The 27,178-nt window shown below is 37.7% G+C and overlaps 1 protein-coding gene and 1 long non-coding RNA gene across 4 annotated transcripts in view; both read left to right on the top strand.

The window, feature by feature from the left end:
* The window catches only part of KDM7A (lysine demethylase 7A), a 78,087-nt gene that overhangs the window by 6,364 nt on the left and 44,545 nt on the right, over window positions 1-27,178 (top strand). For 2 of the 3 annotated variants that reach the window (XM_045577451.1, XM_036428641.2), the window contains exons 2-3: window positions 15,681-15,766; window positions 21,730-21,847. In XM_045577451.1, coding sequence (XP_045433407.1) covers window positions 15,681-15,766; window positions 21,730-21,847 — 204 coding nt within the window. Of the gene's footprint in view, window positions 1-15,680; window positions 15,767-18,751; window positions 18,965-21,729; window positions 21,848-27,178 lie in introns of those variants that run through there. The other variant, XM_045577445.1, reaches the window with a different exon arrangement.
* Window positions 3,899-11,908, top strand: LOC118713738. Its single transcript, XR_004986370.2, has 3 exons — window positions 3,899-5,500; window positions 7,630-7,632; window positions 11,897-11,908. It is a non-coding gene; the product is annotated as an uncharacterized LOC118713738 (long non-coding RNA).

Here is a 27,178-nt window from a genome sequence, read left to right as displayed (position 1 = left end):
ATAGATGCTTCTCTCTCATCGATGTTTCTAGCTCTCTATCCCTTTCTCTTCCTCTCTGTAAAAAACTCAATAAAATATATTTAAAAAAATAAAATAAAATTATCTATATCTTAATGATCATAAATGCCTTGGGAACAGTATTCATAAAATGTATATTTGAAATATTTTATAATTTAACTCTGTTTTCATCTTGTGATGGATTTCTTATTGAGTTTTGATTTTTTAATTAAGGATGAGAATGAATTTTGAAATTTATTTTAGATACATTTTTCCTTAATGAGGAAAAATTCTTTTTGTCGTTAGCCTTATAATACTTAGTCAAATCATTTTCCAAAGTTAGGTTACCTACTTCTTTTGTGTTGCATTTTGGAGTCCTCCCACATCCTGGTTGGTTTTAATTGTTAGTTTATATTTTGAATATGTAAAACATTACTATCATTCTAAGAAGTCAGAGTTACATGAAAAGGTATACTCAGAAGCATCATGCCCTCTTGACCCCTCCTACGCCTTTCCATCCCTTTTTCACCTCCATCCTGTAAGTAATCTATACTTTCTGGCTTAAGTAATCTAAACTTTCTACCTTTCTGTATGGTGTTTTTGGTGTGTTTTCCCACAAATGAGCAGATGCAAGTGTTTTTTTCCTTATATCTGCTTTCTTCAGAGGAAGAGTAGCTTTTGATGAATACACTTCATTTTGTCACTTAATAGCATATAGTGGAAACCACTCCATGTTAGTTCAGAGTACTTCCTTATTCTTTTTAACACCTATATAATATGTAGCTTGTTTTATTCATCTTTTTTCCATGTATAGGCATTTAGGTTGTAGTATTTTGCAATTAAAAACAATGCTGTGATGAATATGCTAATACCAGTAGTACAATGTTGAATAGTGTGGGAGATTGTGAATATCCTTACTTTGTTCCTGACTTTAGTGGAAATACCTCTAATGTTTCCTTACTTAAGTAAGATAGTAGTTTTAGACTTCTTATCATATTAAGAAAGTAACCCTCAATTCTTTTTTAAAAGTATTTATCATGAATAGTTGTTGAATTGTGCCAAAGACTTCTTAAGCATCTATGGGGAACCATAAGCTTATTTCCTAAGATATGTTCCTATGCATATAACGTATTTTTAAAATTTTATTAAATTTTTTTTTTGGAGTAGTGTTGGTTATTAAGATTATATAGGTTTCAAGTATACAGTTGTATAATACATTAACTGTATATTGTATTGTGTGTTCACCACCTAAAGTCAAGTCTCTTCCTGTCACTCTCTATATATTTGACCCTTTTACCCTCTTCTGCCTCCTCCCCATTCCCTTTTGCCTCTGGTAACCACCATATGATATTGTTGCTGTGTCTATTGAGTTTTTGTTTTTTTTGCTTTCTGTTTTATATCCCACATATGAGTGAAATCATGTGGTTGTTGGCATATAATGTGTTTTTAAGTATACTTTATTAGCTCTAAGAAGAGCAGCCTCATGGAAAAATACTCTGCACTATTAGATATTTAAGTTGTATTTTAGTGATGCATTGTACCTAAATTTAAAAATATAATTCTGTATCGAAATTTGAAAATACCACTGCCTTTGGTAGTATTTAGTAAAATAAAATTGACAAATATAAGAAACATGGAGGAACAAACACTGAGCAAGTAAGTGAATATAGTAATAGGAATCTCTAATGCATTCATGATCTAGGAATTTCTCCAAAGCAGCATTTCCTAACTTGTGTTTTGTGAACCGCAGGGATTTAAGGTGTCCTGGGAGTACACTTTCATTTGTCTTTTAAAAAGACAGTGATTATTTTCCTTTTAAAATGGATTTTGTTTTGAGAATCTCTTCTAGTACGTGTACATGAGCAAGTGTACATGGGATAGTTAGTGGAAATCAGTTGAATGTTCTCAAGATTCAGTTATTGGGTTATTTTGTCATTAAACTGAATGCTGCTAGCTACTAAAATGGTATTGACTTTAATTTTTGTTGTTTTTAGAGAAAATTTAAAACATATGAAAGTACACAGATAGTACAATGTGCTCCTTGGGAACTATCACTCTGCTTCAGTGATTATCATGACCATAATAACATCAAATATTCACTGTTCAAATTTCCAACTGTTTCTTTTTTTCTTTTTTCATTTATTTTCTCTCTCCAATTGTATGAAGTTATAACTTTTTTTTCTATTTGTTTGAATCAAGATCCAGTTAAGGTCTGTACATAGTGATTAGCTGATATGTCTTGGAAATCTCTTATTCTGTAGCAGTGGTTCTCAACTAGATGGGATTTGGCAATATCTAGAAACACTTAAAAAAGACATTGATTATTTATTTACTTATTTATTTATTTTTAAACATATTTTATTGATTTCAGTGAGGAAGGGAGAGGGGGAGAGATAGAAACATCAGTGATGTCAGAGAATCATCTGTCACACACGCCACATGTTAGACATGTGGTCAGTCCTTTTTTCTTGACTACGAAGGAATCTTGGGGTATGTATAAACTATCTACAAATTAGAGGAATTGTAGTCTGTGCTTAATTTGACTTATTACAGGTCTGACTCATCTTCCACTCTTGCATTCTTCTTATCCCAGTACATTTTTAAGGTTAATTTTCTTTATGCCTGGTTCTTGGAGTTATTTTCCCTTTCTTGTTGGACTGTGTTATTTTCTGTCATATGATCAACATTTCCTTAGATCCCATGGTTACTGAGAGAGCAGAGGCCCTTCTCTTTGATTCAGGGACTTCTTTCCATAAACCAGGTTTTCCAACCATCCAAGTGCCAAGTAGTCAGCGCTAGACTCTGCTCTCCTAATTTTCCTGTTCCTGCCTCTGCCTTTATGGGCATCCAGCCTGTGGCAAGAGAGATCAGATCTTCTGAACTGAACTTGCTTTCTCAGTTTTCTCACTTCTTAACTCTTATTGGAATCGAGTATCCTCTGAAAGCTCTGAAGTCTTTCATACAGCTCTTTCCTTCAGCATCACTTTGTTGGAGCTCCACTCACCTCCTGCCAGTCGCCCGGCTTGCTCTCAGCCTTTCTCCTGGCCCTTGCACCCCTGGTTCATTCACCAGCTTCACTGCTCTGAGGTTTTTTTTCTTCTTCTTCTTTTTTTTTTTTTTTTTTTTTTTTTTTTTTTTTCTTGGACAGAACAGAAAAAGACAGTACAAGCTTCTTAGGACTTTAAGATTAAGTGATGTTAGGAGATGGGTGACTTTTCCTCCTTTGCTCTCCCCTCCTCTCCACCAACCACATCAGTGACTTTTTATTTCATTATCACTGTCACATTTCAGGCTTTCTTTGACTACCATCACAACTTCTGCCATATCTAAAAGGATTTTAGTGTTTGAAATTTAGTTTTGTCCTAAACAAAGGTATCTGTTAAGTCATGTGTTTGTGATGCTCAATACATTTTTTAATATTTGTAAGAAAGATATTTATTGAATTAAAGAGTGTTTATCATATAAAATGTGCATGAGTAAGGTGTCAGAAGGGTGCTGGTGGTTGATGAAAGGACACTAACAGACTCAGGGAAGGCATAAAGGTTTCTCTAAAGGAAGTGTAAAGGATTAAAGGACTTAACCCGATGAGAATGGCTCTACAAAGCAGGAGGCCCAGCAGTCTGTCCTATTGGCAGGGCCAGCTGCCCTGGCCGTCAGTTCTCATAAATAGACCCTGCTGCCAATGATAGTGCCCTCATAGTGCCCTCGGAGGACTGGATCCCTCAGGTACTGGATCCTCTGGGTTCCTCTCTGTTTCAGTGGTGACCTTGCCTGCCCAGCAGTGTAACTACTCACAACTCAGCACATTCCTCAATTTTTATGGCTAGAAGATCAGCTTCTCAGATGTATTGTCTTCCTAGCAGGCTCCAAGCCTGCATGTCATCTATCCCTCCAGGTATACATAACTCTACACTTTGGTCGACCTTGAACTAGATCAATAAAAAGGTAACTAGAAGGTTTGCACACAAATCACTTGTGGAACTCCTCATCAAGTTGGACAATTTTGTCTTTAACCTTTGTTCAGGAGTTAAATATTAAATATTATTCATTAACTAATATTACACTCACTGAAAAGAAGGGATCCTTAAATGAGTAAAGGTAGCGTATCTGTTTTGACAAAATAGCATATATTCTTGAACTAAATGACAAATTTTCCCTTTATAACTTTTTATTCTAGCCATTGTTTTTGAAGTGTCAGTGCTATACATCTTGCATTCAGCCATTTTTGTGTGAGCTACAGTTGCCAGAATTTGCTTACTAGTATGGAAAGGTCTATTTTCAGATTTAGGAAATTTCTGAATGTAATTTCAGAAAGAAAAGGAAACTGCAAAGTGTTTGGAAATTACCGTTAGTTATATTAGATCTCATCCCCTTTCACCTATTCAAGGACATGCTCCAACAGTTACTCCCCTCCTCTCCATATCATTCCCCACTCCCCATTTAGTGTGCAAATAGTATAGAACCTTTATTAAAAAAACACAAAACCCCCCAACTTTCTTGACCTGATATCTCCCCTTCAGATGCAACCCTATTTCTTTGTTTCCTTTATAGCAAAACTTATTTTAAAAAGTGCCCGTATTTGCTATCTTCAATTGTTTGGGTTTGTTTTCCCCTCTTTTTTCTAACTGAGGTCCCATTCCGTCTGAACCCAGTGGAATCGGGCTTTTATCTTTATGACCCATGACACAGCTCTTGTCAAAGTTATCAATGCGTTTCACCTTCTTTGTCTTCTAGGAAATCCCCAGGCTGCTTTTTCTACCGCTTCACTTCTCCTTCAGAGTCCTCATCACAGTCCTTCCTGTCTCCCAGATCTTTTAACACGGGAGTACCCCAGGGTTCAGTCTTCAATAGATCTCTTTTTCTAGCATTTATCTGATCCCATGACTTCAGCTGTCATCTGCATGTGGATGATTCCTAAATTTTTATCTCCCTTGTAGATCTGAGCTCTAGTTTTAAGTAGGTAATTGCCAACTGTACTAGTATGTGTCCACTTGCTAAACTATTAAAGTGATATGGCCTGCACCTCCAGACCTGCTAGTATTTCTTTCCCCTACTTTCAGGAAGAGCCACCTGACCTAATCTCTTTTACTTGCTAGCCTTTCGTTGTCCTTGCCCATTACCCCCTCTACACCACCTTTTCTACCCTCCCTCTGCACCTCCCTCCTACCCTGTGATACATAAGTGTAATTTAGTGTAACACTTTCCTCTTAAGAAAAGTCTCTGGAAATTCCCTCATCATCACCATGATTTTGTCTTCCTTCATTTAAAATTTGTTCCTGAAGTGCTCCTTTCTCTGTGGAAAGTCTCTTAAGATAGCTAAAATAACTTAATCCCTTTTGTCTAAAATATTGCCCTCTTTCCACCTGTTCCATTTATTCTTCTGCAGAATGAATGGTCCAGTCTTACAAGAGATTCATGCTGGCTCAGCCTACCATAGTTCAGCTGAGCTGAGGCTGCCCTCAGTGGCGAGACAAAATGTGTCTTGAAAACCCATCAATCTAATGTGGAACTGATTGTTTTTCTCCTGGAGATTTACTGAGGTCCAGTAATGTGGTTCTCTCCTGTATAGATCAGTTGTTTATTTTTTACGTTGGACAATTTTGTCTTTAATCTTTGTTCAGGAGCTAAATGTTAAATATTAATATTATATAGTATTATTTACTTAAGTTATACCTATTTACCTATAATAACTTTATTTTTAAAATATTTTTATTGATTTCAGAGAGGAATGAGAGGGAGAGAGATAGAAATATCAATGATAAGAGAGAATCATTGATTGGCTGCCTCCTGCATGCCCCTCACTGGGGATTGAGCCCACAACCCAGGCATATGCTCTGACCGGGAATCAAACCTTAACCAGGATAGGTTGACTCTTAATCACTGAGCCATGCCAGCTGGACAACTTTATTATATAATATCTGTATATTTATCCTGGAGAGGATGGAGGAATAATGGAGAGAATAATGGAGTGAATGTTATGGTGAACAATGTGTATAAAGAATGAACAAGTTAAGTGAGTATGCATTATTAGTTTGTTTAGATAGAATTTTACGTATGAGCAGGCTCTGTAGGATCCCTGTCCCTATCCCCTGGCTCTCTTGTTTCCATCTGTTCGATCTGTCTTTATCTCTTGAAAACTTTTTTGCTAAAAATCATTGTCTATTGGGAGATAGTGGATAAACACCTCTTCCTTGGTGGGACTATGCTGTGGCCTCCTCCCCTTCCCTGTCTCAGGTTTACACTCCTCTACCAGTGCTTCCGTGGTCACATAAGAGCACCTGCACTCAGATTTGTGTGTCAGGATCTGCTGCTGGGAGACTCCAGCCTCAACCAGTGGAAATTTATTAATGAGAAGAAAGGTTCTAAGTGAGAGAGAATGGATTTGAAAGTAGAGTTTGGATTCCATTTATTAAATAGCAGATAACATTTTTACATGATAGTCATATTTATGTATTAATGTCTGTGTCATAAGTGTGCTTTCATTTACTTATACTAAGTCTATGCAGACACATTGGGAACATGACTCTAAAAGCTGCTTACTTACCTCATAGAGCCATTTTCTAGTTTTGCTACCTTGAAAAGATGTCTTGCCTTGAAGCATGTGTGTGATATTATTTTAATTTGAAACTGGTGCTGTTTTATTTTTCCCCTCCTTTTTTAAAATGCCCCTCCCCCCAATTGGGAACATTTCATAGTAAGTAACTTTTAGCATGGGAACATTTGCAGTGAAGTGTTAACATTTCCCAGATTAATTAGCGTGTAAAAACAGCAACCACTTTACCATCTTTGGGGAATGATATGATGAGGTCTACTTAAATAAGACTTTCCTGTAACTGAAGGTCCTACTTTTGAAATATGGCTGAGTATCCTCAGAAAAGTTACTCAGGAGATAAAATCCTTTTTATGTCAACTATTTTTAGATGTATTTTGACAGGTACATTATACTCTTCGTAATAGAATACTACACTATTTAATTTTGGTGACTAAGTACCACGGACCTTAGTTTTCTATGCTGTATTGGGCTATTGGCACACGTTGGATGGTTTGTGCATGTGGAGGTTTATGGATAGTATTTCATCTTTTTCCTTGCTACACTTTCTTGCTGTCTGTGATCTACTTCAGCAGTTACCAACCTTTTGGACCTCATGATCCACCAGTTGATGACAACTGATCTACATGACCAGCCCCCACTGCTCTTTCTAATCTGTGTTTTCTAAAAGAGAGACAGGCTTAAGATTTCAGAGGGGAGCCAGACAACAGACCTTCTTAAATTGCCCACTCTATCATCCTGAGACATTGGTGACAATAGGGTGGGCCTAGTCAAGAATGGAGGCACATTGTTCAGAATGGGTTTTGTAATTATCACTTAAATAGGTCTGGTGGGCAAGGTTAAAATCTTTGAAATTAGAGTGCTTATGATGTTAGTGGCTTTGAATTCTTACTGTAGGACTGAAGCTTGCCTGGTGAGTAAGGATAGTGCTGGGTGATAGACAATTTTACACAGAAGACAATAATCATATGGTTGATGTAAGGACATGGTGCTTCTCTTTGAGACTATGTATTATGACAGTGTCAGCTCTTTAATGTAAGGGTGCTCAGTCTTTAGGCTTGAGCCTAGTCAGTGCCCTATAGGTAGTTGTGCCCTATAGGTATATCATGATAAGGGAAATCTGAGACAAGCATCATTGATAGGTTAAAAAAAAAAGCTTAAAAAGTTTTAGTGTGTTTTCAGTTATTGACTTCTTTTACTTATATGTATTCCAATAATGTATGCAGTAAATGCTTGGTACTGCTGTCACTAACTTGGTATCCTACATTGTTAAGGGAGTGGTTTTACAATATTCTTGACTTACTGGTACTTTCTATCAATTTTTAAATTGTAAGACTTTTTTAAATTTTGTAAATTTAAATTATAAAATCATCACAATTGTAATTATAGAAACATTAAATTTGTAATAAACTTTTCACAGCTGGTGAGTCTGAAAATTAACTTCTAAAACATGTTCCCAAGGTGGAATATAATCGCCCCATAGTGTTTCATAAAAAAAAAAATCTGAGATGAATTGTTGTATTTAACACTTGGGCTAGATTCCCAGCTTGTTGAATTCTCTGAGAAGTCCAGCTGGAACCTAAAGTGATTTCATCTCAGCCCAGCATCTCTCAGTCTTTTGGATAATCTTAACTCCTGTGGAGTAGTTTTAAAAAGCTCTTTTAGAGAATCTATATATAAAAGCCTAATATGTAAATTGTACCCTCGGGAGTTCTACTGGGAGACTGCGAGTTCGATCTCTTGCTATGATGTGTGCTGACAACCGGGGGGTGGCATGGAATGAAGGAAGGCCCCAGCTGGCAGCTGGCAGCCAAGGAAGGGAGGCCTTGCCAGCAGCTGGAGGGCCCTGATTGTTCCTGATAGCTGGCCAGGTCTAGGGACCCTACCCATGCACGAATTTCATGCACTGGGCCTCTAGTGTTATATAGCAGTCTCACTTAGCACAGTTCTAATATGCACAGATTTTAATTACCATGCAAGGGAATACTGTGTCTGCTTATAGCACTCATGATACCAAATGTGTGGATTTGCTATGCCAAGCAATAATCCAGTTCTCTGTAATGCCAACTGGGTGTCCTACAATTTTATTATAATTCATCTGTGACACTTATTGTCGGAGTTAGTGCAGACCTCACAGGTTAAGAGCTCAGTCCCGGTTTGCCCCTACTTTAGACACCTGTGGCAAATGGTGGGTTTCTAGGTTGCCTACACTTTTTTTTTTCCTGACTAGGCTACAAATTGTAGCTGCCCTGATTCCCCCTTCAGGTTTGATAATTTGCTGTAATGGCTCACAGAATCTAAGGAAACACACTACTTGCTATTATAAAGGTTACAAATGACCTGCCAGATAAAGAGGGAGGTACAAAGTCGAGTCCTACAGGGTCCCACGTACAGGGGCTTCTGTCCCTTTAGGTTTGTCCCTTCCTGCCACATGGATGCATTCACCAACCCGGAAGCACTCTGAACTCCTGCACGATTGATCAAATCATTGACTATTGGTGATTAATTCAACCCCTAGCCCTACACCCCACTCAAAGGTTAGGGTGCTGGGGTGGGAAGTTCTAACCCTCTAATCACCTGGTTGGTTCCTCTGGCAACCAACCCCCATCCTGAAGTTATCTGGGAGCCCACTTAGTGCACTGTATTAGCATGCACTCAGGTGTGGTTGAAAGGGGCTTGTTGTGGTTGAAAAATAAGAGATGTGTCTTTCACACTGTCACTCAGGTAATTACAAGGGTTATAGGCACTCTTTTGCCAGAAACCAGAGATGAAGACCAAACATATTTCTTAGTATGTCACAATATCATATGATTTAGTTAAATGACACTAGTCCCCCGATAACAAGATTCAGATTTTAGTCACCATGATATATTAACTTCATAAAGTACAAAGTTGGCTGCTAACTCTTCAGTATGCAGATCAGCAAATCAGTGTGTTAATAACATGTGCCTATCTGTTCCTCAGTTCACACACAGACAGGAAAGCGTGTCCTGTGCTGCCTCCTGGTCTCCCAGTATAAACTCACATGACATTTTACAAACAGGATAATCAAAAGAGGGAAGTGGCCAATAAAGATGAAAGTGCAGCAAAGAAACAAAAAGTGGTGATTCTGGAAGTGAAATCTAAATTGAGCCTATTGAGCCTAAGTGGAATAATGACTCCCAGTAGCAGTGTTGACATAGAGCCTTTCGCTAGACTCTGGAGCCGCAGCCAGAGGCACTCAGTGAAGGTGCTTAAATGATATAAATACCAGTTGTACTATTTTTCTTTTTTTTTCTTTTTTTAAAATATATTTTATTGATTTTGTACAGAGAGGAAGGGAGAGAGATAGAGAATTAGAAACATCGATGAGAGAGAGTCATCGATCAGTTGCCTCTTGCACACCCCCTACTGGGGATATGCCCGCAACCAAGGTACATGCCCTTGACTGGAATCGAACCCGGGTCCCTTCAGTCCCCAAGCCGACGCTCTATCCATTGAGCTAAACCGGTCCCGGCTATTTTTCACTTTTTTATATATTATAACTGACAGTAAGAGGTTTTTTTTTTTTTTTAATGTTTTGACAAACATTTTTAAAGGTCAGTAAACAATGTAATTTTCCCATTGGTTATTGAGATAGCTTCGTATAGTTTTAACTTGCATGATTATTGTTATGCTTCTGTACTACCATGCTAAGCGAGGACTGCCTATATTCTTATATTTGCCAATCATCTATCATCTGACCTCTAGTGGAAATGAAGAAGAATTACAAAATGGACTTTGAGGAACTTATAATAAGTCATTCTTGGTAAAAACATAGATTTTTAATGTATGTGTGAATAGAAGATATAAGTCCTTCTTACATAGTATGCATGGTATGTTTTTTTCTTTACTTGTATGATTTAGAATAGAATAATCCATTGTTTGTGGTTGACCTTTTCTGGGCAACTCAATACTACCCATGAATACTGATTTGTAATTGAATTGAAGTTCTTTGAGACCTTCTTGGTAATCTGTATAATTTCATGTAGGAATATTTATTATGAACTAGTGGCCTGGTGCACGAAATTCGTGCGGGGAGAGAGGGGGGAGCAGTATTCCTCAGCCTGGCCTAAACCCTCTCTAATCTGGGAACCCTCAAGATGTCCAACTGCCTGTTTAGGCCCGATCCCACAGGCCTAAACTGGCAGTCGGACATCCCTCTCGCAGTCTGGGACCACTGACTCCTCATAGTTCACCTCCCTGCCTGCCTGATCACCTCTAACCACTTTGCCTGCCAGCCCCACCTGCCCTCCCGCTGGCCTGCTTGTCCCCAACTGCCCCCCTGACGGCCTGATCACCCCCAACTGACCCCCACTGATGGCCTGCTTGCGTAAGCTTGGTGTCCTCTATTTCAAATTTAATTAGAAGCTTGTCAGCAGGATTTCCAGCTTTATAAAAAGGGGTGCATTTTGTACAGAGAGCACTCCGATTATTGAATCTTCAGTTTCTCCTTAGTTTACTCTCATGTTCTTTGTTCAATTCCTTGTTTTATTGTCTTCCTCCTTCACCCTTATTAGCATAAATGTTCATAGTCAGCTGGTTGGAAATAGCTCAGGAAACCCTGGGACAGTTGGAAGCTTGAGTCAGCTGTTGGAGTCGGGAAAAATGTCTAATTTTCTAAAATTATTATGAATTGAAGAAATTTGATTCAGAGTCTGTACTTCATTCAAAACCCTTGTTAAATATAGTTAAGCACATAATATAGCAATAAATAGCTTTAATGTATCAAATATGAAATCTTCTCCAAGATAGAACTCTGCTATATCCAACTTATAAAGAAAAGCACTTAATTTTGTGAAAACAATTTTATGTGTCAGCATGAAAATAACAGAAGTTGAGTTCTTCCTGAACTACCGACATAATCATGTCATTAGTTTGATTTTCATTGAAAATATTTAAGATATGCAAATTATAAATTTTTACTTTAACTGCTCTCTGATAATAAAGTATCTCAGGGTTAAAACACTACATAAATATTATTTAAAGGTGAAAATGCCTGCTGGCATCCTAGTACTTTCAGTAGGAATATCAACCTATTAAGCCAACACTGGGGTGGAAAATAGGTCTTTGGACTAGCAAAACTGTTGTTCTAGCATTTTATGTTTATTTATTTAAATTTCTTTTTAAAAAATATGATGTTCTTATTTCAGAGAGGGGGAGATAGAAACATCAATGATGAGAATAATTGATTGGCTGTCTCCTGCACACTGGGGATGGAGTGTGCATAGGCAGACTGATTCCAAGGAACTCAAACATCAAAAATTAATTAAAAATTGAAAAATTCCCCTTTTTCTCCTTAAAGAATGATCATTTGGATATCTACTTAAGTGTTCTCTGGAAAACAAAATTTTCTCACAGAAGAAAAAATATTAAGCTTAATTATAAAGCCAAGTTTCCTGCTGAACCTCAGATCTCTTATCTTATAGGTAATAAGCTCAGAGCTATAGGACCTGTGACTGGTTCGTAATAGAAACATGATAATAGTAATGGCTGCTATTTATTATCCTACCTAATAAAAGAGTAAAATGCAAATTGACCATCACTCTGCTACACCTACTAGCCATGCCCACCAGCCAATCAGAGTGAGTATGCAAATAAACCCAACCAAGATGGCTATGGCCACAGAGAGCAGGAGGGAGGCTTGGATTTCCCAGGCAACGGAGGAAGCCAAGCTTTCCGCCTGCCCTTGTTGACCTAGGCCTCCACTCAAGGCTACAGAGTTTCAGTTATAGAAGGTAAACAAATCCAAACAGAAATGGCTGCTGGCCATGGAGCGAGCAGGAGGCTTGGCTCCACTCCAGGCTACAAAGTTACAATTATAGAAGGTAAATAAATTACAGATATCAGGGCCTCCGCTTGGGTCGCCAGGGGATGTGGCTGGCCTGCAAACCACCACACACCACTCAACCAGTCTGCCCCATGCCCCAAGGAAACCCCCACCTGATCCAGGACACCCTTTAGGGGCAAACCAGCTGGCCCTCACCCATGCACCAGGCCTCTATACTATCTAATAAAATAGTAATATGCAGATTGACCATCACTCTAACACAATATGGCTGCCCCCATGTGGTCAAAGATGTCTGCCCCTATGTGGACACAAGATGGCTGCCACAAGATGGCCAGCAGGGGAGGGCAGTTGGGAGGCACCAGACTTGCAAGGGAGGGCAGTTGGAGGCAATCAGCCCTGCAGGGGAGGATAGTTAGGGCTGACCAGGCTGGCAGAGGAGGGAAGCTGGGGTCAAACAGGCTGGCAGGGGAGCAGTTAGACATCAATCAGGCTGGCAGGAAGTGGTTAGGGGGTGATCAGGCTGGCAGGCAGAAGCGGTTAGGGGCAATCAGGAAGGCAGGCAAGTGAGCACTTGGGAGCCAGTAGTCCTGGATTGTGAGAGGGATGTCCCACTGAGATTGGGCCTAAACGGGCAGTTGGACATCCCTAGAGGGGTCCCAGGTTGGAGAGGGTGCAGGCTGGTCAGAGGGATACCCCCCTTCCGGGCCCCATGCATGAATTTTGTGCACTGGGCCTCTAATTTAATATATTTACTTTGCCAACCCCTGTGCTTTATATATTTACATTTCTTGCCCCAGTTAATCCTAGGGGAAGTCCTGCTCAGGGAGATTAAGAAATTTGCTCAAAGTCAAAACTAGTGGAGCTAGAAATCAAACCAAGCCTTCTAGTTCCAAAATATACACATCTCACTGAAGCCAACTGACACTTTAAAAAAAAAAAAAAAAAAAAAAAAAAATATATATATATATATATATATATATATATATATATATATATATTATTGATATTTCACAGAGAGGAGAAAGGGAGAGAGATAGAGAGCTAGAAACGCCGATGAGAGAGAAACATTGACCAGCCGCCTCTTGCACACCCCCCACTGGGGATGTGCCCGCAACCAATGTACGTGCCCTTGACCGGAATCGAACCTGGGACCTTTCAGTCCGCAGACCACTGAGCCAAACTGGCTTCGGCCCAACTGTCACTTTTTAACTGAAACAATGCTGGGTAGGCCTTGCCTGGTGTATCGCTATCTTAGACCTTAACTTAGGGGTGTCGAACTCAATCAGAGAAGGGGCCAAAATCTAAAATCCAGCCTAACTCGCGGGCCGAATGGTTTACTGAACAGTCATAAGCTGTCATTGTGATGGAAACGCAGCGGAGTGCAGTGATGACAGCGCGGTGCGGGCCACATTGCAAGGCCTGGCGGGACGGATTTGGCCCGCAGGCCTTGTGTTTGACACATGTGCGTGACTGAATCTAGAGTTCAGTGATAGGATATATGAACAGCAGTTTGTCAGCTGTCTATATTCCTGGAGTTAATTCACCTCAAAGGCCACTTCCCACCCCATTGATAATGTTAGTGTGGGCCTTTGGAGGTCACAGAGTGACTCAGTCTTTTCATTACTAGGAAATCGAATAGTTTGGTGCTTTGAGCAAGAAGATGAACTTTTGATACATAGGTGAAAACTGTACTAAAACAAAATTTAAAATGAATGAATTTTATTTCTACACCCTTCTAAGAAAAGATGAAAAATATCTAATTTATATGTTGAAAGACCTTTCTCTTTTTACCAACTGTTCCTATTTCAAATTCTTACAAAATTCAAGCTGAATAGACTTTTAAAAACATTGCTTATACCTTTACCACAACATACCTGTAGTCAAATAAGTTTTCAGCACTGTTAATCAACAGAAATTTACCGGGGGTCATTGTGTTGAGGGGCACTGTACTTGGTACTGAGAGAGATCTTGAGCTCAATTCCAGAAATGTGGTATATAAAATAGCTCAAGATTAGGCATAAATGAATGGAAATGGACATCCAAAAAATGTTGAAGGGCTTTCTTGGAGGAGAGCCAGTGTAGTTTTGCTGGAGGAGGAATTTGAGTTGACAAGAATGGTTGAATACGAATGGGGAGAGCATTTGAAGCAAGAGTGGAGTCCACTGACAGGAAGGTCTTAAAGATGGCTACCCACTCTTCTAACACCAAGAGTAAAGAATATAAATGAGAGCATTATCTGAGAAGGAAAAAGAATGTTTGGCAGATCATAGGGTATTCTGGTTAGTCATTAATTCAATTGTGTTCTTATCAAGTGTCAAAAAAATGCCAGCTAAGCAACAATTTCAGACGATTTAAGACAATAGAAAGTGCTAAAGTTGTCACTTCTTTATGTACTGGATGGCAGTGAGGCTATTGATGGAAGCTGTTTAGCAAAGGTCAGATTGGCAACCCTGTAGGAAACCCTGCCCTCTACACAAAACACACACATGCACACACACACGCACACACACACACACCTAATAAACATTGAGCATTTTGCTGTTAGGAAAAAGGAGGTGTTTTGAATACGAAGGATAGTTTCATAAGAGAAATAAATAGTGGGGGAAATGAAAGAAAGGTTGAAAATGATTCTTAAAAAATTTGCTTTCAGATTCTCTTATAAGAACACTGGTCCTATGGGATCAAGGCCCAACCCTATGCCCTCATTTAACAGTAATTACTTCCCTTAAAGCCATGGTCGGCAAACTGCGGCTTGCAAGCCACATGAGGCTCTTTGGCCCCTTGAGTGTGGCTCTTCCACGAAATACCACGGCCTGGGCAAGTCTATTTTGAAGAAGTGGTGTTAGGAAAAGTTTAAGTTTAAAAAATTTGGCTCTCAAAGGAAATTTCCATCATCGTACTGTTGATATTTGGCTCTGTTGACCAATGAGTTTGCCGACCACTGCCTTAGAGGCTTTATCTCCAAATAAATACAGCTGGACTGGAGGGTTACAGTTTCTGCTGGTATAGTTGGGGGGAGCACAACTATATCATAACAATTGGCACTTACATAATGGTTGAAGGTCTGATGGCTTATAATTGCATTACTTTTAATGTCTCTACTGCTGCTAATAGTAACTCACTTCCCATGTATTTGCATATATTCTCTCCCACAATTATTTAGCAAGTGTGTAGGGGTGAGAATAAAATTTATCCTTGCATGTATTCTACAAAATTTATTGGTGAGTTGGTGTACATTTCTCAGGTAAATTCCAACCAGTCTAAATACAGTTAAGTAAAGATTTTAAACTTACTTACCTATTGGCTTTATTTTCTTTACCTTAGCTGTGTTGGAGTAGAAGAACATCATGCTGTTGACATTGACTTGTATCACTGTCCCAACTGTGCAGTTCTACATGGATCCTCCTTGAGTAAGTACTAGAAGCTGAAATAAAAGTTGGAGTTCAGTACTTAATGTGTACCTGATCAAGAGTACTTCTATTTCCCAAATTTGGTCATCATGTTGAGTATGACTTGGAGTCCTGCCCCAGCCATCCTCTCTGCTTGAAACCAGTCTCCAACAGTTTCAATCAGAAGAAGACAGAGGGTTCAGACCAAGTCTCTGCAGATACTCTTCTTCCTGAGCTGGCAGAGCACAGGCACGGAAGCTCCCGCGTCCTCGGGGGGGAACCTGCAGACAGAGACAATGATATTTATTCTTAGCTTTTTACAAATGCTTCAGAGGAATAGATTGAAATATTATTGTTGTACAAATGTGATAATAGAGATTTCAAAGGCTTTGAAATATGTCATTACTACCTTTTCTTTTAAAATTTACACTGCAAACTAGGGTTCTTATGTCCATTAAACTAAAAGGAAAAACTTTAGACTTAGTCATTTTAGAACAGAAAGGAACCTTTTACTCAGTTTTCCCTGATAAACACGTGGGTCAGTATAGGTAATCTGTATATATAATACAACCTTTTTATTTTAAATGCAGAATTTTTTCTGTTCCTTAAAAAAGAAAATAAATTTTGTTCTGAGATCATGGTCAAGTAATTTTTTAAGAGACTTACTGGCAACTGACTGCTCATATGTTTTGTTAGAAATGTTATTGATTTATCAAATTTCTTTGTAAGGGATTTAGAAATTTAAACTATTTTAATGCATTAAAGTATTTCCTTATAAAATACAGTATATCTATTTTGCTGTTACTACACATAAAATTTGAGGTTAGCAGGTTGATAGAATTGTTACATGTGTAATTGGCTAATTTCATAAATTTAAAAAAATATATTTTATTGATTTATTACAGAGAAGAAGGGAGAGGGATATAGAGTTTGAAACATCAATGAGAGAGAAACATTGATCAGCTGCCTCCTGCATACTCCCTATGGGGTACGTGCCTGCAACCATGGTACTTGCCCTTGACTGGACTCAAACCTGGGAACTTTCAGTCCGCAGGCCGACACTCTATCCATGAGTCAAACCTGTTAGGGCTCATAAATATTTTTAAAGGTTTTTATTTTATGTAGCATTGAAGTACACGTATTGTATCACTTGATATAATTATTGACAGTGATTCTTGAAGGAAGTAAAGAATACTATTTTGTTATTTGAAAAAGAAAAATATAACTAAAATTGCTAACAAGTTTTAGTTTGGAATTTAAGCATATAATCCCAAAATTAAATAATTTAAATTTAATTTTTATGAAATATTAAGTTGGTTACTATGAGGCAGAGTAATGTGCATGTGATGTACCCTATTTTTTTCCTATATGATTTAATTTTTTAAAAAGCTTGTCATGCTCACTAAATTGATTTCACAATCCATAATGGATCATGACCTGCATTTTGAATAACGAGGCATCAGAGAGACTATATTATCTGGCCCTTCAGTGCTTCTTATCCTTGAATAACTCTTTGGGCAGAAGTCCAACTCTGAATACCCAAGGGAAAATGACCAAGATCTAGTAATCTCTTACATTTTTTTTTTTAATTTTTAATATATTTAATTGATTTTTTACAGAGAGGAAGGGAGAGAGATAGAGAGCTAGAAACATCAATGAGAGAGAAACATCGACTAGCTGCCTCTTGCACACCCCCTACCGGGGATGTGCCCGCAACCAATGTACATGCCCTTGACCGGAATCGAACCTGGGACCTTTCAGTCCGCAGACCGATGCTCTACCACTGAGCCAAACCGGCTTCGGCTAATCTCTTACATTTTGATTTAAGGCTTGTTTTCCCTACCCTTTATCCTCCACACTCAACTTGGATAATCCACTTGGTTCCTTGCCCTCTACTATGAAGCCTTTCCCTCTACTATGAAGCCCTTCTTGCTTGCCATTCATGTTTCCTGTTCCTTTTGGAGTGCCCCAGGAATCCTTATTATTTATTTATTTATTTATTTATTTATTTATTTATTTATTTATTTTATTTTATTTTTTAAAATATATTTTATTGATTTTTACAGGGAGGAAGGAAGAGAGATAGAGAATTAGAAACATGATGAGAGAGAGTCATCGATCAGCTGCCTCTTGCACACCCTCCACTGGGGATATGCCCGCAACCAATGTACATGCCCTTGACCAGAATCGAACCTGGGACCCTTCAACGTCCCCAAGCCGACGCTCCATCCACTGAGCCAAACCGGTTTCGGCGGAATCCTTATTATTTAGATACCATCTAGACACTATGATACCCACTTAACATGGTGAATTTAGACTTTACCTCTTATGGGAATTAAGGACAGATATAAAAAAAAAAAAAAAAAAACCAGCCTAATACCTAAACATATATTCTCAGTGCTCTCCAGGCACATACAATTCAAACTCAAAATACTCTCTTTTCCCCATGAACACTACTGAAATATTTCAATATCTTCAAGAGATATTTCAAATATCTTCAAGAGATTCTGTTAGCTCTTACAGTGGCTGATTTTGTGTGTCAAATGTGTTGACCCCACAGGATAGTCATATCCTTCTGTTAACATCCTCCAAGTCTGAACATTAAAAAGGAAACCTTACTGGGTGCCAGAACTATGCTAAGTACTTGACCTATGTTATCTCCTTTGATATTTATAACAGCATGATGTGAGAAAAGTGATCTAATAGCTCTTTTATATAACTATTTGGCAGAGCTAGAGTTAAAACCCATAGCTAACCAATCCCAATCTGTTCTAATTCTAATCATTTCTGCAAAAATGACATTAAAACAATGTAATATCACAATTACTTACCAAATGAGCAGCATTTCCTTTTCTTTCCAATACTGATTGATCCAGGGCTTTGAAATAGGCTGTGTATATACATTGGTAAGAATGTGAGTCACCTGCCACTTTTCTGAAGGCAGTTAGTTTTGCAATTTGTAGCTAGTTTCTTTAAAATTTTGAGTATTTCTTTTTGCATTTTTAGGAGTTTATCCCAAGGAATTAATGAGGGAAACATATTTATGTATATGAATATCAATCCCAACTTTGTTTGAAGAAAGATTCAGGATGGACAAAGTACATAAGAATTAAAAAATGATTATAACATGCATCTGCATCTATATCTTAAAATAATTCTAAGCCATTTTACATTGCTTTTGGCTATTAAGGAGAAATTGGTCATGGTATAATAAGAAAGGTAAGCAGAATTATGATCCTAGTTGAAAATAAAATGGGGTTGCTTATCTATATATACATATAGATAAGGAAAAAAGCCTGGAATTAAATACTTCTGAATTTTAGAAGTGATTTTAAATGAGAAAAAATAAGACACAAAAGATACCTTAATTGGATTTTCTAGGAAGGTTGTTTTATGATTCTCAATTTTTCTCGTGAGATTAAAAAAAAGGGGGACCCTAATCGGTTTGGTTCAGTGGATAGAGCATTGACCTATGGACTGAAGGGTCCCAAGTTCGATTCTGGTCAAGGGCATGTACTTTGGTTGAGGGCATATCCCCAGTAGGGGCTGTGCAGGAGGCAGCTGATTGATGTTTCTCTCTTATCAATGTTTCTAACTCTCTATCCCTCTCTCTTCCTCTCTGTAAAAAAATCAATAAAATACATTTTAAAAAATGGAATTTACTGTCTTCTATATTGAAGGTCTGACTGCCATAAATTTCTTAGAGATCTTGTTTTAGACTCTTAGATATGAATAAGTCCATCCCTATTGATTGTTTAGTTTGACTTCTTATCCATATGAGAAATCAGTATTACAGGCAGTCCTTGGGTTACGTTGGACTCAACATACAGTTTCATGGTTACGTTGCCATCTCCCATTTATTTATAAAAACAAAAAGTTCTGTCATTTCGATGTATGTACATATGTGCTTTATGTTTTTTATTATTTATTTTACACAAGTAAAGGTCAGGAATTGTTACCTTTCTTTAAAAAAATTTTTTTTTTATTGTTTCACTTCATTACTGCTGTGTATGTGCTCCATGTGAGTGATATATTAATAGGTGCTTATGTAGATGGGTTCCGACTTATGGTGAAAATCACATTACATCGAGCCTTAGGAACGGATCTTTGATGTAACCTGAGGACCTACTGTGTTATTACTAGAGGCCCTGTACACAAAATTCATGCATGGGGGGAGGGTCCCCCCAGCCCAGCCTGTACCATCTCCAATACAGTACCCCTTGGGGATGTCCAGTGGCTGGTAGTTGTACATCCCCCTCACAATCCTGGACCGTTGGCTCCTAATCGCTCACCTGCCTGCCTGGTTTCCCCTAACTGTCCGTACCCCCCCCCCCCCCCCCCCCCCCCCGCCGCCCTGCTGGCCCGATTGCCCCTCACTGACTCTGAGTGCCAGCCTGGTCACCCCCAACTCCTCCCCCCTTCACCCCCCTGCTGGCCTGGTTGCTCCCAACTGTCCCCCTCCTGCTGTCTTGGTTGCCCCACACAGCCTGCTGTTCAGTAGTTTGGTCGTCACTCAGTAACCCCCTGCTGGCCTGGTCACCCCACACGGCCTGCTGTTTAGTCGTTTGGTTTTCCCTCACTAAGCCCCCTGCCAGCCTGGTTGCCCCATGCAGCCTATTTGTTCAGTTAGTCATCCCTCACTAACCTCCCTGCCAGCCTGGTTGTAGGCAGCCATCTTGTGAGGATGTGAGGGTCAATTTGCATATTGCCTCTTTATATAGGATGATTATTTTACAGTGAAGGTGTGAAGTAACTTAGACTCACAGAGTTTATTCCCCACCCAACATTTGGTTATGAGAATGTTTAAACATACAGGAAAAGTTGAAAGAGTTTTATAATGAGTACCTCTAAATCCATTATATATATTCTATTAACATTTTATGTTTTTGCTTTACCACATATCTGTCCATGTAACTATCTCACTATCATCTTATTTTTTATGCATTCTAAGTAAGTTGCAGACATCAATATAAAGCTTAAGAGTGCTTTTTAAACTTAAATATATATATATATATATATATATATATATATATATATATATATATATATGACTGAAATCTTGTATTAATACCACACAAAAGATAGGTAGGTGGTGCCACCCTGGTGGAAAGGGGAATCATGTCCAGAGCTCCTCCCTCAGCCTCTTTCCCTTCTTCCCCTTTATTAAGGGTTCCTCAACACAGATGGAAACGCAGCACTCATCCCCTCCCTTTCCATACTGAGGAAACTGGAGACAAACATGTTAAATTACTTGCCCAAGGTGGCAGAATAGTTATGGTCAAACTAGGAGTCACGTTCTAGTCTCCTGATTTTTAAAACAAATTTATTGATTAAGGTGTTTCATATGTGTCCTTATTCCTCTATTCCCCCTCCCCCTGTACCCCCCCCCCCCCCAAGTCTCCTGATTTTGACTGCTGTGAGTATTCAAGATTACATCCTGCTGGAGCTAGGCATTAGAAATAACCATAAAGCCATTTATTCTGTGATTCCACTTGTCTTTCTTTAATTGTGATGCAGTCACCTGCTCTTTTTTGTGTTGGTATAACCATGCTTATTGGGGGAATAAATCTTGACATAAAAGAGAAGGGAGCTATGCTGTTAAAAATAGATTTCTGATATAGGATCAAAGACCCTATTCTGAAAGAATGATTTGGATGATCTGTAAAAATTATGATTTTAAATAATTGTGAGATATTATAGTATTGTAAATGCAGATCTTATAAAAGGCTCCATCTGCTAATTAGAATCCCTTGATTTAATTTTAAATTATTATGAAACAAAAAGAGTAGATTAAAAAAACAGTTAATTGCCTATAGTTGCTGTAGTATATAAAGTAAAATTTACTTCTTCAGCCTAGAAATGCATACAAAATATGAGTTTTTATTGTATTTAAAAATTGTTATGTTTAATTATCTAATGATTAGAAAGTACATAGCATCACTATGTACCAAATGTTTCTTTTTTTTTTTATCTAAAAAATCCAGTGAAAAAGAGAAGAAACTGGCACAGGCACGACTACACCGAAATTGATGATGGTTCCAAACCAGTGCAAGCTGGAACTAGGACTTTTGTGAAGGAATTACGTTCTCGAGTCTTCCCAAGGTATGGAAACCTGTTCTGACCAAAGAAAATTTAAGAATGCTACCTGATAAATTGACATATCTGAAGCAATGCTTTCAAATGTCAGGTTATGACCCATTATTATTTCAATCAAAAAGTGAAATGAAGTCCTGGCTGGGTGGTTCAGCTGATTGCAGCAGCATCCCATACACCAAAAGGTGGCGAGTTTGATTCCAGGTCCGGCACATCCAGGAAGCAACAAATTAATGTGATGTTTCTCTCTTCCATCAATGTTTCTTTCTCTCTCCCCCTTCCTTTCTGAAATCAGTTAAAAAAAAAAAAAAAAGCAAAAAAGAAAAGATTAGTGCATTGCAAGTAATAGGATTAAATGAGTATAGTTTCATGGAACTTCTGTTATATGCATGTGTACTGGGTCACTATGTAAAAATATATTTCTTAACTGTGGATCCCAATCCAAAAAGTCTGAAACACAGTGGTCTAAGGCAGTTGTTCCTTACCATAGCAGCTAGTGCTACTTTTTCCCCTTGTCTACTCCTATTTTTTCTTATGTTGTTTTCCTTCTTGCCTCTGCCCTACATCTACCAGAAGTACTATTGCTCTGCCTCTGTGGTGGCAGCAGAAAGGGGCTTTTTGACGTTTTAAAGGTAGTGGAAAGTATTTGAGTCACCTGTGGCTCAAAGAGAGTCAAAAGCATTATACAGCGTTATACATGCTAATTTAGATCATTCCCTACTCACTGCCTGACATCTAAGTTGATTCTTCTTAATAAGCTTTTACACTAGATCCATATCTAGGCTTGTTAAAGAGAGGAAGCTCATTTTAAATTTAAATCACACACATGCACCCTATTTGGAAATTATTTCAGATCTTATAATTATATAACCCCTTTCTTCACAGCCTTTAGGATTCATATCCCTCTCCTGCATCCTTAAACAGAAACATAAAAATAAGCAGCTCCTGTTGGCCCTCTCAGGTCTACTGAAAGAAAACACACACACACACACACACACACAAACATCTTGTTAATTCCAAGGTTTCCATATGATTCTAGAGATATTAAAGGCCATATTTTCAAATATTCTCCTTTATCAGTTTCAGAGTCATTGGAGAAATGTGTTTGTTTTCCTTAGTTGGTTTGGAACCTAGGGCCAGAGTTTTCAGCCTAGGTCTATGTAGGGCTTCAGAGAGGCTGTGAGTCCCCTAAAACTGTATGAATAAGCTAGTATGGATGTGGGAATGGGCATTTTTTTAAGGGAAGGAGCTGTAGCTTTTCATTTTTCCCCCCCCAAATATCAATAGATTTGTCCCCCAGAGTAGGATAAAAATACTGGCCTGGCGATTCCTGTGGCTTTTCTGCTGCAGCAGACACCGATGAGAGCAGGTTATAGAGGTGGTCACACAAGACCAAACTGTAATTACCTTTAAATAAAAATCTTTGGTTTTATTTGTTTAACTGCATAAACCTTCACCTCATTAAAACCGTAGTGGAGTGACAGTTATTAACTACATTACACCTACTTAATGTGATGAACACAGAAGTATATAAAATAAAGTGAACAGACCATCTTTTCCTCTCCTATTTTAAGAATGTGTTTTGACACCCTTTACTATATAAATAATAACATTTAAACATTATTGTATATATATGTATGATAGTTATATTATGCATGTTGTGTAACAATTTTTTTACTCTATTTTGTAGATGTTCTTACATATGTATACAAAATTTTATATCATTCCTTAACTGCTGTGTAGTATGCAAAAGTGTATATGTACACCATAATTAGCCATCCCCCTATGATATATGTTTAGTTTGTCTCCAATTTTTTCTCTTGAAAGTATTAATAGCTTCTGATCTTGTTAGTTCTCTAAAATTCAATCACTCATTACAATTAATTGTAAGCATCCTATTTTTTTTAATTTACATCTTTATTATTGAAAGTATTACATATGTCCCCTTTGCCCCCCTTACGTGCTTCTAGCCTGCCCCCATCCCTCACCCCAGGCCTTCACCATTCTATTGTCTTTGTCCATTGGTTATGCATATATGCATGCAAGTTCTTTGGTTGATCTCTTCCCACCTACAGCCTTCTCTCTGAGATTCCACAGTCTGTTCCATGCTTCTAGGCCTCTGGATCAGTTTATTGTGTTCATTAAATTCAACCTATGAGTGAAATCATATAATACTTGTGTTTCTCTGACTGGCTTATTTCATTAAGCATAATACTCTTCAGGTCCTTCCATGCTGTCTCAAAGGGTAAGAGAACCTTCTTTTTTACTGCAGCATATTATTCCATGGTATAAATGTACTACAACTTCTTTATTCACTCATCTACTGATGAGTGAAACACTAAGGCTGTTTCCAGATCATAGCAATTGTAAATTGCACTGCTAAGAACATAGGTGTGCATACATTCTTTCTGATTGGTGTTTTGGGTCACTTAGGTTATATTCCTAAAAGTGGGATAACTGGGTCATATGGCAGTTCCATATTTAATTTTTTGAGGAAAAAAATTTTCAGACTGTTTTCCATAATGACTGTACCAGTCCACATTCCCACCATAGTGTACTAGGATTCCCTTTCCTCCACATCCTTGCCAGCACTGGCCATTTGTTGATTTGTTGATGGTAGCCATTCTGACAGGTGTGAGGTGCTTCCTCATTGTCATTTTAATTTGCATTTCTCTGATGGTCAGTGACTTTGAGCATTTTTTCACGTCTCTTGGCCATCTACATGTCTGCTTTGGAGAAGTGTCTATTTAGGTCCTTTTGCCCATTTTTAAAAATTTTTCTTTTGTTAATTGTATACGTGAGTTCCTTATATATTTTGGATATTAAGCCTTTATCACATATATTATTGCCAAATATGTTCTCCCATAGTGGGTTTCCTTTTCCTTTTGTTGATGATTTCTTTTGCTGTACAGAAGCTTTTTATTTTGATATAGTCCCATTTGCTTATTTTCTTCTTTGTTTCCTTTGACCTAGGAGATGTACAATATCTGCAAACATATTGCTATAAGAGATGTTTGAGATTTTGCTGCCTATAGTTTTTTTCTAGGAATTTTATGGTTTCATGATTTACATTTAAGTCTTTTTATTCATTTTGATTTTATTCTTGTGTATGGTGTGAGTTGGTGGCCTAGTATGTTTCTCTCACTCTCTTCCTTTTTTTTGCATTTTATGCTTTTGCCTCTTTTGTCAAATATTAATTGAGTGTAATGGCTTAGGTTGATTTCTGGGGTCTCTGTTTTGTTTCATTGATCTGTATGTTTGTTCTTGTGCCAGTACCAGGCTGTTTTGATTATAGTGGCTTCACAGTATAACTTGATATCTGATATTGTGATCCCTCCAACTTTGTTTCTTGTTTTCCAGATTGCTGTGGCTATTTAGGGTCTTTTTGGTTCCATATAAATTTTTGGAGTATTCTAGATCTGTGAAATACGCTATTGTTATTTTTAATAGGAATTACATTGAATCTATAGATTGCCTTGGGTAGTATGGGCATTTTAATGATGTTAATTCTACCAAACCATGAACATGGTATATTCTTCCACTTGTTTATATCTTCTATTTATTTTTTAAACATCTTGTAGTTTTCCAAGTACAAGTCTTTTACCTTCTTGGTTAAGTGTATTCCTAAGTGTCTTAATTTTTTTTTTTTTTGTATATTTTATTGATTTTTTTTTTACAGAAAGGAAGGAGGAGGGATAGAGAATTAGAAACATCAATGAGAGAGAAACATCAATCACCTGCCTCCTGCACACCTCCTACTAGGGATGTACCTGCAACCAAAGTACATGCCCTTGACTGGAATCGAACCTGGAACCTTTTAGTCCGCAGGTGGATACTCTTTCCACTGAGCCATACCCCAGTGGGATATTTTTGTTGTAGTGGCAAATGGCATTGTTTGTTTATTTTCTCTTTCTGCGGATTCATTATTGGTGTATAAAAATGCCATCGATTTCTGGGTGCTTATTTTATATCCTGCTACATTGCCAAATTCCTTTATTAAATCTAGTAGTTTTGGTGGAGTCTTTGGGGTTTTCTGTGTACAATATCATGTCATCTGTGAATAATGAGGGTTTTATTTCCTCCTTTTTAATATGGATGCTTTTTATTGCTGCTTATTGTCTCATCTCTGTTGCTAGGACTTCCAGTACTGTATTGAATAAGAGTGGTGAAAGCAGACATCCCTGTCTTGTTCCTGTTTTTAGGGGAAAAGGTTTTAGTTTTTGCCCATTGAGTATGATGTTGGCTGTTAGTTTGTCTTATATGGTGTTTATTATGTTGAGATATGATCCCTCTATTCCCTCTTCACTGAGACTTTTTATAAAAAATGCATGTTGGATTTTGTCCAATACTTCCTCTGTGTCTATTGCTATGATTATTTGTCTTTTGTCTTTCAGTTTGTTTATGTGATGTATCATGTTTGTTGATTTGTGAATATTATACCAGCCTTGCATCCCCAAAATAAATCCTACTTGGTCATGGTATATGATCTTTTCAATATATTGCTGGATCTGATTTGCTAATATTTTGTTGAGGATTTTAGCATTTATATTCATCTGGATTATTGGCCTGTTGTTCTCTGTCTTTATAGTGTCTTTATCTGGTTTTGGAATTGGGATAATGCTAGCCTCATAAAAAGAGCTTGAAAGTGTTCCTTCCTCTTGGATTTTTTGGAATAGTTTGAGGAGTATTAGTGTTAGTTCTTTAAGTGTTCAGTAAAACTCCCCTGTGAATCCGTCTGGATCAGGATTTTTGTTTGCTGGGAGGTTTTTGATTACTGCTTGTATGTCATCAGTTGCCATTGGCCTATTCTGGTTTTCTGATTCTTCCTAATTCAGTTTTGGAAGATTGTATTTTTTAAGGAGTTTGTTCATTTCACCTACTTTGTCCAGCTTATCTCTCGTTCATAGTAATTCCTTACAATCCTTTGTATTTCTGTGGTGTCAATGGTTATTTCTCGACTTTAGTTTCTGATTTTATTTATTTGGATACTCTCTTTTTGTTTCTTGATGAACCTAGCTAATGGCTCATTAATCTTGTTTATCTTTTCAAAGAACCAGCTTAGTTTCATTGATATTTTTGTATATATTTCTTTTTTTTAGCTTCTGTTGTTTATTTTTGCTCTGATTATTATTCTTTCCTTCCTTCTACTTACCCTGGGCTTTTCTTATTTTTCTGATTCTAATTCTTTAAGTTGTAGGGTTAAATAGTTTATTATTAATTTTTCTTGTTATTAATTTTTCATGTTGTAGTGCTATGAACTTTCCTCTCAGGACTGCTTTAGCTGTGTCCCATATATTTGAAGTTGTTGTGTGTTAATTTTCAGGAAGTTTTTGGTTTCTT

The sequence above is a fragment of the Pipistrellus kuhlii genome, unplaced genomic scaffold, assembly GCF_014108245.1.
Source record: "Pipistrellus kuhlii isolate mPipKuh1 unplaced genomic scaffold, mPipKuh1.p scaffold_m20_p_10, whole genome shotgun sequence".
Taxonomy (NCBI): domain Eukaryota; kingdom Metazoa; phylum Chordata; class Mammalia; order Chiroptera; family Vespertilionidae; genus Pipistrellus; species Pipistrellus kuhlii.
This window is presented reverse-complemented; position numbering and strand designations above follow the sequence as displayed.